The 14,663-nt window shown below is 42.5% G+C and overlaps 1 protein-coding gene across 1 annotated transcript in view; it reads left to right on the plus strand.

Moving 5' to 3' along the window:
• The window catches only part of RIOX1 (ribosomal oxygenase 1), a 268,462-nt gene that overhangs the window by 211,974 nt on the left and 41,825 nt on the right, over positions 1 to 14,663 (plus strand). Inside the window, exons 11-12 of the mRNA XM_078649274.1 lie at positions 1,579 to 1,720; positions 10,331 to 10,451. Of these exons, the coding sequence (XP_078505400.1) occupies positions 1,579 to 1,720; positions 10,331 to 10,451 (263 nt within the window). The remainder of the gene's footprint in view (positions 1 to 1,578; positions 1,721 to 10,330; positions 10,452 to 14,663) is intronic.

Below are 14,663 nucleotides of genomic sequence, written 5' to 3' on the forward strand. Positions count from 1 at the left end.
GTCAAATCCGGGTAGATTCAAGACTCCAGCCTATGAGCCAGTAAGCCACAAGGGTATGGCAGAAGGAGTGAATTAGCCTTCCCAATGCCAAGTATTTTTTTCCAGATAGGTGTTTCCCCAGATTGCTCTTTGTGCTACTTGAATTCCTGTACATATGGCACATTGAGCTATTTAACCTCCCAGTTTGAATAATTGGCAAGTGACTGGTTTTTTTCTAACTACAGATCAGTATAAATTTTTTCAAACATCAGTACTGAGTTGTAATAAGAAAATGCATGTCAGTACAATGGCAAATGAAAATTCCGTATAATGTATTTACTTGCTATAAGAGACAATCTCTGTATAAAATCTTGTATATGTCTTATTTATAACAGCATAGGTGTGGCATCTGTATTTGTCTGTAATGAGAAAATAAAAACAGTGCAGGCACATTCATTGCAGTATAGTTTACTTCTGTGACAATCAGCAGACAGTGCTATAGGCAGCATTCATGCAGATATCAACTGCCTCTTGAGCAGTTGAAGTATGAACGTATTCAGCATCCCTTCTTTCAAGTTTTCTATCCTTAAAATCTGGTGACAACTCGATCACAAAATGTTTATTGCACAGCTTATGGTCAGTAAACACTCTAAAGGGTTAAAATAGTTTTAACAATACCTTTAATAAAAAAAACACATAAAATATGTGTTGAACGAATAACAAGTCTCATCTTTGTGTGCTTATTTTCATAGTGAAGAGTCCACATCTGTTCTACACTTTCTGCGGCTACAATTAATTTTAGGATAGGAGTGTAAGACCATAGATTTAAAAGTTTGGAAGAAAGTGAAGGTGTGCCCTTCTGTAAGAAATGAAATACACCCTATCCTATGTAAAACGTTCATTACATTTCAGTGTGTGGTGCATTATAAAGGAAATCACCCTTTGATCTAGTTCCTGTATTTCATCACAAACTTTGTTGTCTGGTGGCATTGTTATGAGTTATGGTTGGAGATACTATATAACACACAAGATGATAGACGGAATGTTGCACAATGGCAAAACATTCACCCCCAGTCACTGGGGGTGAATGTTTTGCCGTTGTGCAACATTCCGTCCATCATCTCGTGTGTTTTGCTGTTCACCCTATGTGGGAAGGGTATGCCCAGACGTGGGTCCCGTGCTCACTACACCACTAGAGTCAAGTTATCCTGGCTGAAGACTGCTGATAGCCAGAAACCGGTCCGAGGATGCTTGATTCCGGTTACAGGAAAGACATGGCTTGGCAGTTTGGGCTGGACTGTTCCCATGAGGCACAGGGTCAAGGCTGATTTGCATATGGCCATGTCTGAACTGGGGTGGCTTGGTGAGCACAATAACGATGGATTAAACCCAGATATGTGACTGGGGGTGAATGTTTTGCCCTTGTGCAACATTCCGTCCATCATCTCGTGTGTTTTGGAGATACTATATCCCATCGATTTTACATGCTATGTGTAGATGGTGGTGATTGTACTGATCTTTATTCCATTTATAAACTGTTTTGAATGTGATGTTTATTTAGCAGATGTGTATTTCATGTTTTTGCATTTCTCTTCAAAGGATGATCCTCGCAGAGTAGAATTTTTGCAGAAGGTGCGAAAGTTGATTAAAAAGTTGGCAGACCATGCTCCTGTGGATGCTGGAGTTGATCAAAAAGCTAAGGATTTCATGCATGACTGCCTGCCTCCGGTGCTCACAGAAGGTAAAGTGGCCTGCTGGGTGTTGGGTAAAACTAGGGAGATAAAGGGAAACATCCCTTAGCTGAAATTGTGCTGTTAGCAAGACAAAACTGTTTGACGTACCGCCACATTTTACTTACACAATTGCGGGAGTCATGATCTGTTCCACATCGCTCTCTACATGCTTCCTTTACAGTGCACTCCAGGTCGCAGCGTCATGGGAAATGTAATCAAGTTTTAAAAATTGTACAAGCAGAACATTGTGATTTAAAACACATGTCTACAGATGGATTTGTTATTTAAATAATTTCGTCTACCCTCATTTGGAAACAGAAACCTAAATATTAGGCATTGTGGTGGTTAGGCTAGATGTCTTCTGGACCAAACGGTCTATCGCTGGCACCAAAATCTAAAACTTTGTTTTTACTAACTAAATTTAAGGACACAACTATATGTATTGCGACTTATATAGCGCACGTATCACCCGAAGGTATCAAGGCGCTTGCTTAGGGAACCCGTCCTGGTATTCCCCTGTGAGATACCCTGGCAGGGTATCCACAAGGTGAAAGCCAGGCATCCCACCGCGAGAGGCTGTAGTGGAGATTAAGCAAGCTATTGCCCAGAGTTGCAGAGTGTGACCCCGTGAGTCGAGTAGGCACCGGAGCGAGAATTGTCGAGTCTGTGGAATTTTGAGCCCGAGACCCGCCGAGGCGGGGAATCGAACCCTGGTCCACGGCCGATCTCAGCTTTCGGGTCTGCCGCCTCTAACCACTGAGCCACGCTTCTCCACTATATGGCAGAGAAATGCACAGAATGTGCTTTTAGAACACTTTCAAGCAGCAAAACTATTGTCACAGATAAATAGCTATTATCTTCATTGTCCACTTGCAAGATATATGGAAATCTTAAATAAAACCACCGCCATGAGCTGGTTATCCTAAGATTTTAGTGTCTTCGCCACACATGCTGATTAAAGATTTTAATTCAACTCCTAATTTTTTTATCAGCCTTGCTTTTCATTACTTAAAGGTCTTTCCCCCACAAGAGTGTGCTGTTGCTGGACTAGTAGTTACGTGTGAAGGGCATTCCCTCACCTGTGACAAGTTGGCTTGCTAAAAGGTCCGTCGGTCTATTTGCTTGTGTTCGAGCAGCATGAAGATACTGCAAATCAGGTCTTAATTCTAGACAAATGGAAGATAAAACATTTTGGTATTTTTTGTTTTTATATTTTATTCTCTTTTTAAATAACGTAAAGAAACATAAAAGTAAACCTCTATGGCTGTCCAGTAATGCTCATCAGCACTACTGTAAATGTACCAATCAGTAAATATTGCATTTAATCCCCCACAACTTATTAGTTGTCAAACTTTTACCTACGATTCAAATACACAGTGTTATTCAGAGAAATCTTAAAGATGCCATTTCATCTGAAAGATATGCAAGAGTATCTAAGAAACCGCCCGACAATGTATATTTAGTTTCATATGTGCTTCTTCCATAATGGATAACTGAAAGCCCCTTTAACCCACTGATGACTTTGCCAGGTCCCTTAGCACTTAACGAAATTACCCAAAACTAACTGGTTTCCATTCAAGAAAGGTTTGCACAGTATGTGATTGCAATGCATAGGTGCTTTATCTATGTAGGCAATTACATCCTGCACGACACTCTGCTCAAAACACCCTCACTGAAACTGTAATTAGTTAAAGAGGTTTTCCCAGAAGGACTTTGTACAGCACCAGGACACTGAGGAAACCAATCCATGTATCGCAGGCATTTTGTAATTGGAGTCAGTGCCATTAGTAGCCCTGGAACAGCAGTACCCAAACAAGGTAGTGCCCCAGCATCCACTCATTTGCCAAGGACACTGAGAAAAGGCCTCTTGACCACTCATGTTGAAGAGCTAACACTGCATCCTACAAGTCTACAATCAATTACCAAGAACCAGGTGAAATCAGAACATTTAACAATTCTTTCAAAGTAATCTAGGAAACACGCCAATAGGGCAGGAAGGATGATACAAACAGTTAAGAACTGAAAGATTCTTCAATTTTAAATCGAAAGAAATCTGCTTCAGAGTGATTATATGTTTTGCAGCTGTCACAGAATGCCTCATTACTTCTATACAAGTTGGTGGATGTCTATTCATTGTGTATGACCCCCGGCCAGGACCCAAGATTTCCTTTCCAAATTGGCACCATAATTGTTCATACCCCTTTGTTCTTTAGTTATTTACACCCCTGTGCCTTCAATCCTTTTCTGTATCACAATCATTTCTGAAATCGGTTTTTCTCTCTGTACATATTCACAGACGATTAAGACATTGTGCACTGAGCCACTTGTGCATTCACTGTGCAACTAATCCAGCCACTATAAAACCAACTCAGTAGTAGGGCCTGCTAGTATTTTCAGTCTAATTAGGATGGTCTTTTCTCCACAAATTAATTGAAATTCCTTGGGGAGATCAAAACCGATGCCGTGAAGACCTGTAGCAGTTTAGGAAAAAGAATCATGTATGTATAGGTCTGCGTGTTTGTAAAACTTGATCCTGGCAGTTGAGCTCTGAACATTCAGAATCATTTAAAAAGAGGCAGACTTTTTGCTGGAGGCGATACCTATTGGGTGACGCCTCAATGTTCTCCGAACAGACGAGTTTGCAGCAATACGGATATTGACATAGAATTTGTAGTATAGATGGAGAAAGCATGTGTTCCATTTTTCTCTCTGTTAGCGTGCGCTAAAAATCTGCACAGCATATCACCCAGGAGCGTATCCTGGCACTGAGGATGTGTGAGTCTAGGCACACCCAGGGCCTAGTGGGACTACTTGAAAAGCTAGGTCTTCAGCTTCTTGCAGAATTTAAAAAGTGAGAAAGAGGCTCTTATGTGTAGTGGCGAGTTATTGCATGCTTTAGGAAATCAATGTAGGAAAAGGCTCAACCTCTATATCTGGTCCTCCATATGAATTGGATTTGCGCACATAGAAGTCCAGATGAGCGGTGGTGTCTGGAAGGTTTGTGAAAGCTGATGCGACTGTTGAAATATGCCGGGCCAGTATTGCATAGTGCCTTTAAAGGGTTGCTGAGGATTTCGAATTGTGATTGTTTGTGAATTGGGAGCCATTAGAACGTCTTCAGGTGTGGTATGTTGTGGTTTAAGTGCGGCGTGGGAGTTTGAGTGATTCTGCCCACCGTGCTATCAATGGTCTTGGTGGGGTTTTAAAAAAAAATATTATATCACAGCATAGTGGGTTTTCCCATAGTCCTGTATTCATGTGACCAGGGCCTACTTGACGGTCTTCCGGGTTCTGATTGTGAACCACTTGAAAATCTTCCTCCGCATCTTCAAGGTATGGAATCATGAAGTAATGACCGCATTGACTTGGGTGGTCATGTTGAGTTTGCTGTTGATGAGGATCCTGAAGTTCTTGGCGTGGGTGCTGAATGTTGGTCCTAACTCTGTTGGCCACCAGGTGAAGTCCCACTAATAGTGTGCTCTTCCTCTAGATCACAATTTCGATTTTGACTGTGTTGCGTTGGTCTTAATCCAGTGGGTGATTGCAGTAATGCAGGATTTGAACGTGATCAGTGTACTGGGCGTCTTTTCCATGAGGGAGAGAATGAAGTGAGTGTTTTTGGCATAGGAGAGGATGTTGAAATCAGGAGAGGGGATGATGCTAGCTTGTGGGATTATGTATGCATTGAAGAGGTTCCAATTTAGGGAGGATCCTTGTGAACTCCCCAGATGAGGTATCGCAGACATCCAAGGTGGACAGTGCCAAGCTGACCGACCGGGTCCTTCCAGTCAGAAAGGAGCAGAGCCATCGGAGTATGTGTCCCTGGATTCCGATGCCATGTAGGGGTAGGATGAGGATGAGGTGAGAGACTGTAAAATACTGCAGAGAGATCCAGGATGGTGAGTTCCACAGTGTCCCTCTGTCCAGAGTTATACAAATGTTATCCATGGTGGTGACGAGGGCTGTTCCTGTGCCGTGGTTGGGTCAGAAACCAGGCTGAGTGGTGTTTAGTAGTTGGTTGTCGTCGAGGTATTCGGTGAGGTGTCTGTTCAGCTTGACCAGCAATGGTAGCAGGTAGATTGATCTGTAGTTGGCGAGCGTTGAAAGGATTGCAGAGGGTTTCTTAAGCAATGGTAGGACAGTTGCATGTTTCCAATCATCAGGGAAGGTCGCGGAAGAGGTGTAGGCATTCAGAATAGGTGTGAGCCATGCACAGATGGGCTGCAGTCCTCTGGGTCTTCGTAGACATGGTGGGGGCAGCGGCCCAAAAAGACCCGAGTGGATGGAGTGCATGGTGGCTGTGGTTCGCCTGGGATGATTTTGAGCCACATGGTTAGCATTGGTTCTTTGGATAAGATCGGAAGGCATTTGGTGAAGTCTTTTGGGTCCACTTGCTGTCTTAAGGTGCTGTTAATGAAGGTGATTTTTTTTCTTTTGCTGAAGTATTAAAAGAGACTGTTGCAGAGTTCCTAGGTAATGGTGATCGAATTGAAGGCGTCCGATGGTGAGGTGAAATCTTTCACAGTGGCAAAGATTTTTTACTTCTGTTGGTGCTGGCATTAATGTGATTGGTCAGAATAGTGCATTTGGTGGTAGCATCTTCGGGCAAATTTGGACATGCTCCTTTTTCCTCGCTCATTCTCCATTCAAGCTCCAGTTGTTTGCAGTGGCGTTTCATCAGTCTCAGTTCCTCCTTTTACCAACTGGCCTGTGGTCTGGAACTTGTTATATTGTTGTGTTTGAGAGGGACTAGCAAGTCCGCACAGGAGGTGATCCAATTGTTGAAATTCTTGATGGCTTTGGGGAGGCTGTTGCTGTGTTCATGTTGGTGGGTGTTGAGAGTGGCTTTCCAGTCCTTGTCAGTGATCCGGTTCCAGTTTAAGTGGGCTGGTCTTGCAGTGGTGCATGTCTGTTGGACCGAGACTGGAATGCTGAACCTGATATGGGTGTGGTCTGTCCAGGGAAATGGTATGGGCTTGTTGACTCTTATGTTGCTGAAGTTGGTGAAAATAGGGTCCAGGAGGTGTCTGGCTATGTTGGTAGGCTACTCATTGGGTGAGGCCCAGGCTTCTAAGGTTTTCTGTGAATGGAAAGGGTGTGATCCGCAGGTTGCGAGGGTCCTAAGTATGGGACCACGTAGTGGAGCCAAGTGTGTGCTTCACTCAAGACACAGCAAGTGCGCTGTCTGTCATCGACGATCACAATGTATTGGACTGGTTCCGGTCCCATATCTTGTGATCGTCGATGATAGACAGTGCACTTGCTGTGTCAGATTTGCCTATATTGGCTTTATCGGAGGTCTCTAATCTGGATCTTTTGTCAAGGTATGAATTTTTCAGCTCCCATAAACAGCCGGGACGGAAGTATAACCGCTCTTGAGTGAAGCACACACTTGGCTCCAACACGTGGTCCCATACTTAGGACCCTCGCAACCTGCGTATCACACCCATTCCCTTCAACAAGCCGGCACGGAAGTACAACCAGCTGAGAGAATCAGGATACCCTCTAGTCCAGGGGGACTTCCCCAGACGAAACATGTGTTGGCTGGGCAACCGTTCGGCAATAAAAGAAGAACACAATACTCTTCATTTTGTCTTTATTTTATCGACTGTACAGTGATTGTTGTATTATTAACTCTTGAGAGAAGAAATACTTACTCTGCATTTTACTTTGTCGTGTGCACAAACCTACAGCAATTCTGTGTGACCTCTGGTCTAGATTTCAGGGGGTTCAGGGTGGTTCCCCTTCCTGTTAGCACCGTCTCACACACCTCAAATCCTAATAAACCCGTACTCCCATTGTAGGCGCCCTCTCCAAACCACATATGCTCAAAACCCTGCCCTTTGTCTGCCTTTTGAATACATATGGCAAAGAACTGGGACCTAACAATGGTATCATGCCGACGATACCCAGCTTGTGATCACTCTAGCTGAGGGGCCATCTACATCGGCCACTAGGTTCAGAGACGGGCTGACAGCTGTGGCCCAATGGATGGCAGATAATTGCCTTCAGCTTAATGCGACCAAGACTGAGGTCCTGCTGTTGGGGGAAAAACACCACCCTCTGGAATGCGCATTGGTGGCCGGACTCCTTAGGGATTATGCCTATACCTAAGACCTTGGTTAAGAACTTAGGAGTTTGGATGGACTCCTCGCTTAGCTTTCAGATCCACACTAAGCGAGTGGCTGCCACTTGTATGGGCTTGTTAAGAGGCCTTAATCCTCTTTTGAAGTTCTTTGAACCAGCAGTGCGACAGCTTATTGTTCAATCTACTATCTTGTCTCGATTGGACTACGCTAGTGTGCTACTCCTAGGGGCCAATAAAGCTGAGATTCAACGACTCCAAAATCTGGCAGCAAGAATTTTGGTGGGACTTCCCCGCCGATGTTCGGTCAGATCTACCATCAGGGGATTACATTGGCTTCCAATTTTTGCCCGGGTTCAGTTTAAAGCTCTGTGTCTGGTGTTTAAGATTGTCAAACTTGGGAGCCCAGAACTTCTATGTACCCTTCTGACCTCATATGTCCCTCATCGTAACCTTCGCTCACTCGGACAACACCTGGTGACGGTACCACGGATTAAACTCTGCCGCATCGGTGGTCGTTCATTTAGATATATGGCGGCCAAGTTATGGAACTCCTTGCCGGCTCATATCCGGGGTATGGAGGATGTCTTCAGGAAAGCAATTAAAACCCTACTCTTCCCTTCAACATAGCTTTTGAATGTTGTTTGGTGAGCTCTCAGGGGATTCTGTTCCAGTTAGATTTGTCAGCGCCGGGACGCCTCTTTGCTGGGGCAGCTGTGCGCTTTAAAAAACATGTAACATAACATAACATAATTTGGATTTCTTGTGTCTATTCATCTATGGGGAAAGATGCTCTAGAGTGAATTAATTCAAATTCATGACTGATCTTTACGTTATATGCACCATCCTCAAAAGTTGCTTGAAAGGTTTGTGGGCTTGTTCACCTAATTTCCAGGCTCTGGTTGGGAAGGTGGCTAAGTCTGCACTTTCCAGGGCCATTGGATTTCTAAACCTGGGCATCATTTGATGATAGGCATTAAAAATCTGATCACCTTGACCGAGACATTGATGATGTACAGACCTCAGTGTTCAGCTCTGCAGTGACATGAGTGCTCTGCCAAATTCCTGAAAGAAAGATCACGCCTATTTACCCAACCTTTTGCCTATACCAATAGTTATACTTTGGGACTCGTAGAGGGTGAGTTACATAATGAGCAATCAAATGCACCCTCTCAATGTTGCCTACAAATGTAAATACCTCAGTTGAATAAAATATTCAAATACATGATTAACATTTGGGTCCATTCAATCTATTCTTTTTATGTGCAGTCAAAACTTGACTGAGCTACAAGAATGAAATATCCTACCCGATCAAGTATTACGCATTTCTGTCCCTGTCCATTACAGGTCTACTCTTATTTGTCACATCTGACTACTATATTGTCTTACCACCAATGTATTTACATCATCGCATGAATGGAGTCCACTCGTATTGTGTACAGCCTGCCAATTTAACAGTGCTATACTAACTCTTTACCTACACTGAAAATGGCCAGCCAGCAACAATCTATCAAAAGTGTCTGTAAGTAATAATCATGTGAGTCAATTGTTGAGCAAATTTCACCTACCGGTCTTCTAGATTTATTTTTATAGATCAACATTTAGAGGAACTTTGCAGCCAAATGAAGCTCCTATATATTTCTTTACATTTGGGTTCAAACATTACACATTGCTGTTTGATCAATGTCTTTTTTAGGCAGTTAGAAAGAGCATCTATAAATATTTCCTAAATAGCTTGTATTACATTTAATAGAATCTATTCTTCCTGTTTGAGCCTTTAGAGACATACAAGGAGTGATGACTCGCCAACACTAGCTTCTTAGCAGATTCAAAAGTTAGCACCATACATATGAAGAAGTATGCCTTATTTAATGGCACTGAATTCAGTTTAACCTGGAACATTAGTATGTGTACTACCACTTCCCATAAACTCTGCACACTATACCAGCTTGAGAGTAACTGTTCATGTTGGCCAAATAGTCATGAAAAACATGTTGATTTTATCAGTGACAATTGTATAATTGTTCTCATCCTAGTGTCTGTTCTCAAAGAATTAGAAAACGTTTGAATGCTGGGAAACAAAAATGACCAACCTGTCTGGTAATTTTGTCACTATTAGTCCAGCTGCCCCTAATCCGGACCTCTGAATGACAGGTCTGAACATCCTAAATATTTGCTAAGTTACATATGGAATCACTTGGCTTACAGCTGTGGGCAATGCAGTTTTACCTAATCTACATCTGCTGGACCTAAACTGCAGGTGTCTTGGTGCTCACGTTAGTCAAAGTAGCGTGTGGAGCGGGCTACGTCAAAAAGCCAAGTGGATGACCAAAGATATTTGTAATACATCGGAAGTGTTTCATTAGTTCTAGCATAAGCTGTTGCAAATCTGTGGAGATAATTAGTGCCTTTTTGCACAGCTTACATTAATGTTTATATATCAGTACAGATGGCCCTTTTTTATTATTCTACATGAAGATTGTAATATTTGGCACTAAGTTGATGCATTCTTTTATCTACTTTCGATAAACAGCTGAAAAATCTTGTAGTGTTCATGGAGCTCAAGTGAGATGGGAAAATGGAACCATTCAAGATGCAGAAGTGCTCATAAGTGGAGGAACCCTTATACGGCTTCTACGGAATGGCATTGTAAGGTCTGTATAATATTAGAAAATAACTCTGTTACACAGCGACCAAAACACTCCACTTTGGAATAGTCCATTTTTTTAAGCAAGTTCATTTGTCCAGTCCAGATATAGAAAGACTGCAGTCCTTTGAGGTTCTAGTTTGAAAAGCTTCATAGTATGAAAATATTGAAATACAGAAACTCTACTATATAATCTACTCCAGCTGGGTTTGGATGTGGGTGATGTGATCATATTTCTATAGGCCCTAGATGAGATGTGCTGTGGCCCGTAGAATGCCCTTAAGGTGTACCTGTGTGGTGTGTGGAAGTCCATTCAGTAGGGAATTTCCACCATCCAGGTACAAAGGCTTGAACAGCAGTGCTAAAATTGTTTTCTGAAAAAAATGGTTTAACATTCTTAAGAAGAAATGAGCTGGTACCGGCAGCCTTTGTGTGTTTTGGGCAATGTATTCCTTGTGGGTGAGGTTACCTATCCAGGGTAAATCCAAGTGAATTCACAATTGGTGAGAGTTGGAGTTCAATGCCGTGGAGGTTTTCATGCCATTGAGCCATGTTTGTAGTGTATTTTGTTTGTTGTTCATGGCAATTCATAGGCTTCTGTATGGTGATCAGCTTTCCCACAAGCTGCGTAAATCATTGGTGTCTTGTCTGTTCATTACAGGCCAGAATAAATGCAGAATCTGTATTGTGAAATTAAACACAGATAATAGTAGAATCAGTTTAATGTAAGCCATGTCAAAAAATATATATTTGATCTGGTGTGTGTAAAACATGCAAACATTCTGTCTTTCATGCAATGATGTGTATATAAAAATAGAAAACATAAATATGTCGCACTAAATATCTTCCTTCTGCTTTAGAAAAAGATACTGGAAACAAAAGCTTGTTCCTGTTTTCTTAAATTTAAACTTTGGCTGTAATTATGCACTGTGATCTGCCGTTTCTCCCTGGACAATGGTTCTGATTGAATCAACTGTGACTGTAGAACTCAAATGTAATAGCTAATAGTTGAGTAGCTATATCTGTTCTTTATTGCAGGTGGATAGGGATGTCACAGGACTCCAGCAATAAAGACAGTAGAGACTGGCTATTATAAGGGGATTGTAGGCTACCATCTATTATGTTGTTTAAATGTTGCCTCATGCAAACCTTGGTCGGTTTCTAAGCCAAATTAAGTTTGCTCAGTTACCAGGCTTAAAGGATCAAAGGTTGAGTAGCCTTGCCTGCGTACATTCTTATGGCCTCATCAGCAAGCGTGTTACTCACTGAGCCATCTTTTGTATTGTGTGTGCTAAATGGATTAAGTCAACTTAATCATTCTCCCCAATAAACATTGACAGTACCAATAGGTCTTATGAACGAAAGTGCGTTTTGTGTAACTGATGGGTGTAGACACTCTGTCATCATACATAAACGCTGTTACTCATCTTTGCACTTATACATCTTACTCATGCTTCCATTCACTCTCTGTCACAACCGCAATAAAACAAACACAAATGCAGTAACATATGCAAGATCGATTAAAAAAAAATAGTGGAAAAAAGTATGCTGCACTCTAAACCCAATGGACAAATATTTGGAATAATAAAACTAAACACAGCAGCGGGTGTTAGTCTTGCAAAGGTATTGTAAATATTCTATTGTTGTTTTAAAGTTTAAGCATGGCCGTGTTGGAGATCTTGGAATGGTAAAACAATAATAAACTACAGACAACAGCATTCTTAATGGTCTCCTAATCTAGAGGAAGTGGCAACATGTAATGTCGCACTGCAGGTAAAATGAGCGGCAAGCAACAACCCATTAGCACTGCCTGGAAATTTGTTGCATCCTCTTAAGAAGCAACAAAAAAAAAGGGGGAAGCGAAGAAATTAAAGGAGAACTATAAAAGGAGAAAATTCAAAACTAAAGGACTCACTAACCAACCCTGGTACGGAAGGTTACTCACTTTCAGGTGGATGCACACATGATCAGAAACTGCCATAGTGTACGTGGCAAAATAGTCAATGACTGCAGACTGAGGCATTATCCCATGCATTTCACACAGATGAAAGCAGAGTATAAATGACATTCACAAAGGCCAGTGGCAGAACAGAGTGGACTGAAAGGCCCTCTATGTATCTATAGGGATGTATACCTATGTAGATGTATGTGTACTTGAGGCAATGCCATGCACACATTGCCTACCACATAACATAACATAACATCTGGTGGCTTGTAGATCCGGTCATGAGGTACTATTCACACTATTCAGTATTAAACAATGTGCACACTAGAATCAACATGATCTATTGTAACACAGAGGTAGTTGCAAAGGTGAAAGGTCTCGAATACCTGGGACGCCGGTTCTGTGACCACAACTCCCTCCTGTTAAATGTTGACTGGGGGGGGGATCAGGGAGGTGGGGGCAGTCACTCAACGATATCATCAGCAATCCCAACTGAGCCACTCTGAGACCCAATGTTTCGCTCAGCACTAGCCGATGGGGTGAAAAATTATTTATGTAAAAACACAGATACTGCCTCTGATGTCAGAGTGGGAGGTTTTTCTAGTAGTACTCATGAGCCTCATGAGTGGCTATTAAGTTGACCAAGGGTGGTAATATAGCGCTGAACAGGGAACTCTCATCATTGGAATTCAAGGTCGGTGCATTAGAAATAAGCTCTATCTCGAATCACACTGCCATCACCCAATTAGCCCGAAGCCAAACTAGACAACAGGGCCACCCTGGATAGACTAAGTGCACTGGATTACAAAAAGTAGAATGCATGCCAACATATGAAAGGAGAGGAGACAGTGAGACTACTGTCCTGGTTGCTATGTTCAGAAGCCAGAACCCCCATAGCAGCTATAAACAATTTGCAGGTCAGTGTGGTGAATACGCGAGCCAAGATCAATCCAAGACGGCTGTACCCCTAGTGCACCTAGAAGTCAATTTATTTTTCATTAATGCTGGCATTATTTTACACCAGCAGCTTAATCTCTTGAGATATTGGCATGGATATCCAATTTATGGCCTCATTTAAATTTGTCACAGATCAAATGGCTAGTAACCTATAAACTCAACAGTCAAGACATACTATAGCACGCAATATGCTGACCCAGACGAAGTTGATACACAATATATTGATACTTGCTCATACAGCTTATATCTGCCAGCTCCTAACCTGCTACAGCGTTGTGAGTTAGATTCCCCATTGGTGATTGAGGAGGTACACTTTGCTGTCACACATATGGCACGGAGTAAGACACCTGCCACAAATGGCTTCTCCATAGAAGTTTATGCCTCATGCACTTCACAATTAGCCCTCAGTTTGCTACAGGTGTATGAGGTGGCGCAAAGAGGTGGGCATCTTCCAACTATTATGATGGAGAAGGTTGTCATGATTTTCCCTAAACCAGTTGTAGAGGCCCACTGTTACTGGGATCTTACAGCACCAAACACTTTCTGAACCCAGATTATAAGATCCTAGGAAAATACTAGCTAATAGACTAGAGCTGATAAGGCAAGCAGTAGTTAATCCTGATTAAAATGGTTCATCCCAGGACGAAATGCCTTCCTAAATCTGCGTCTGTTTTTTATAATAATAGTCTAGGCACGCGCTCTGCTGAAATCTGCCAGTGGATTGCATCATTAGATATAGAGAAGGCCTTCAACACCTTACAGTGCTTTCTAGGCTGGTGCTGGGGCATGGGATCCTAGCATGGATAAACCAGTGGGCCCTATGGTCCAAGTAAAAATAGGCAAAATAATCTCAAATTCAATACATATTGAGTGTGGCCGTCGCCGGGGATGCTCATTGCCCTTCTTTATATTTGTGCAGGCCATGGAACCCTTGGCTTGCATGCTGCATGTGAGGTGCCCAAACTGGTGTGTGCAAGGAGATGGCATATTATATCTATACGTGGATGGCGATCTGATATACCTTTGTGACCACTGAGACACTACAGATCCTTTCATTGCACTGCCTGAAAAGTTTGGTAAGGTATCTAGCCTTTTGATTAACTGGAACAAATTATGTCTCTCCTCCCTGATGCCGATCCGACAGCCGCAGCATCTAACACTGCCTGCCACTCCTCTCTCCCCCAGGTCTTAAATAACATTAAATATCGGGCGAGGGGTGTATTTATCACTCTGAGGGCGACTTGATATCTGGCAACCAGGGGAGAGTGATGCCGGATATGATGTCTTCTACCCCAGTGCTTCTTAACCTGTTGTCTA

This window comes from Lissotriton helveticus, chromosome 6 (genome assembly GCF_964261635.1).
Source record: "Lissotriton helveticus chromosome 6, aLisHel1.1, whole genome shotgun sequence".
Taxonomy (NCBI): Eukaryota; Metazoa; Chordata; class Amphibia; order Caudata; family Salamandridae; genus Lissotriton; species Lissotriton helveticus.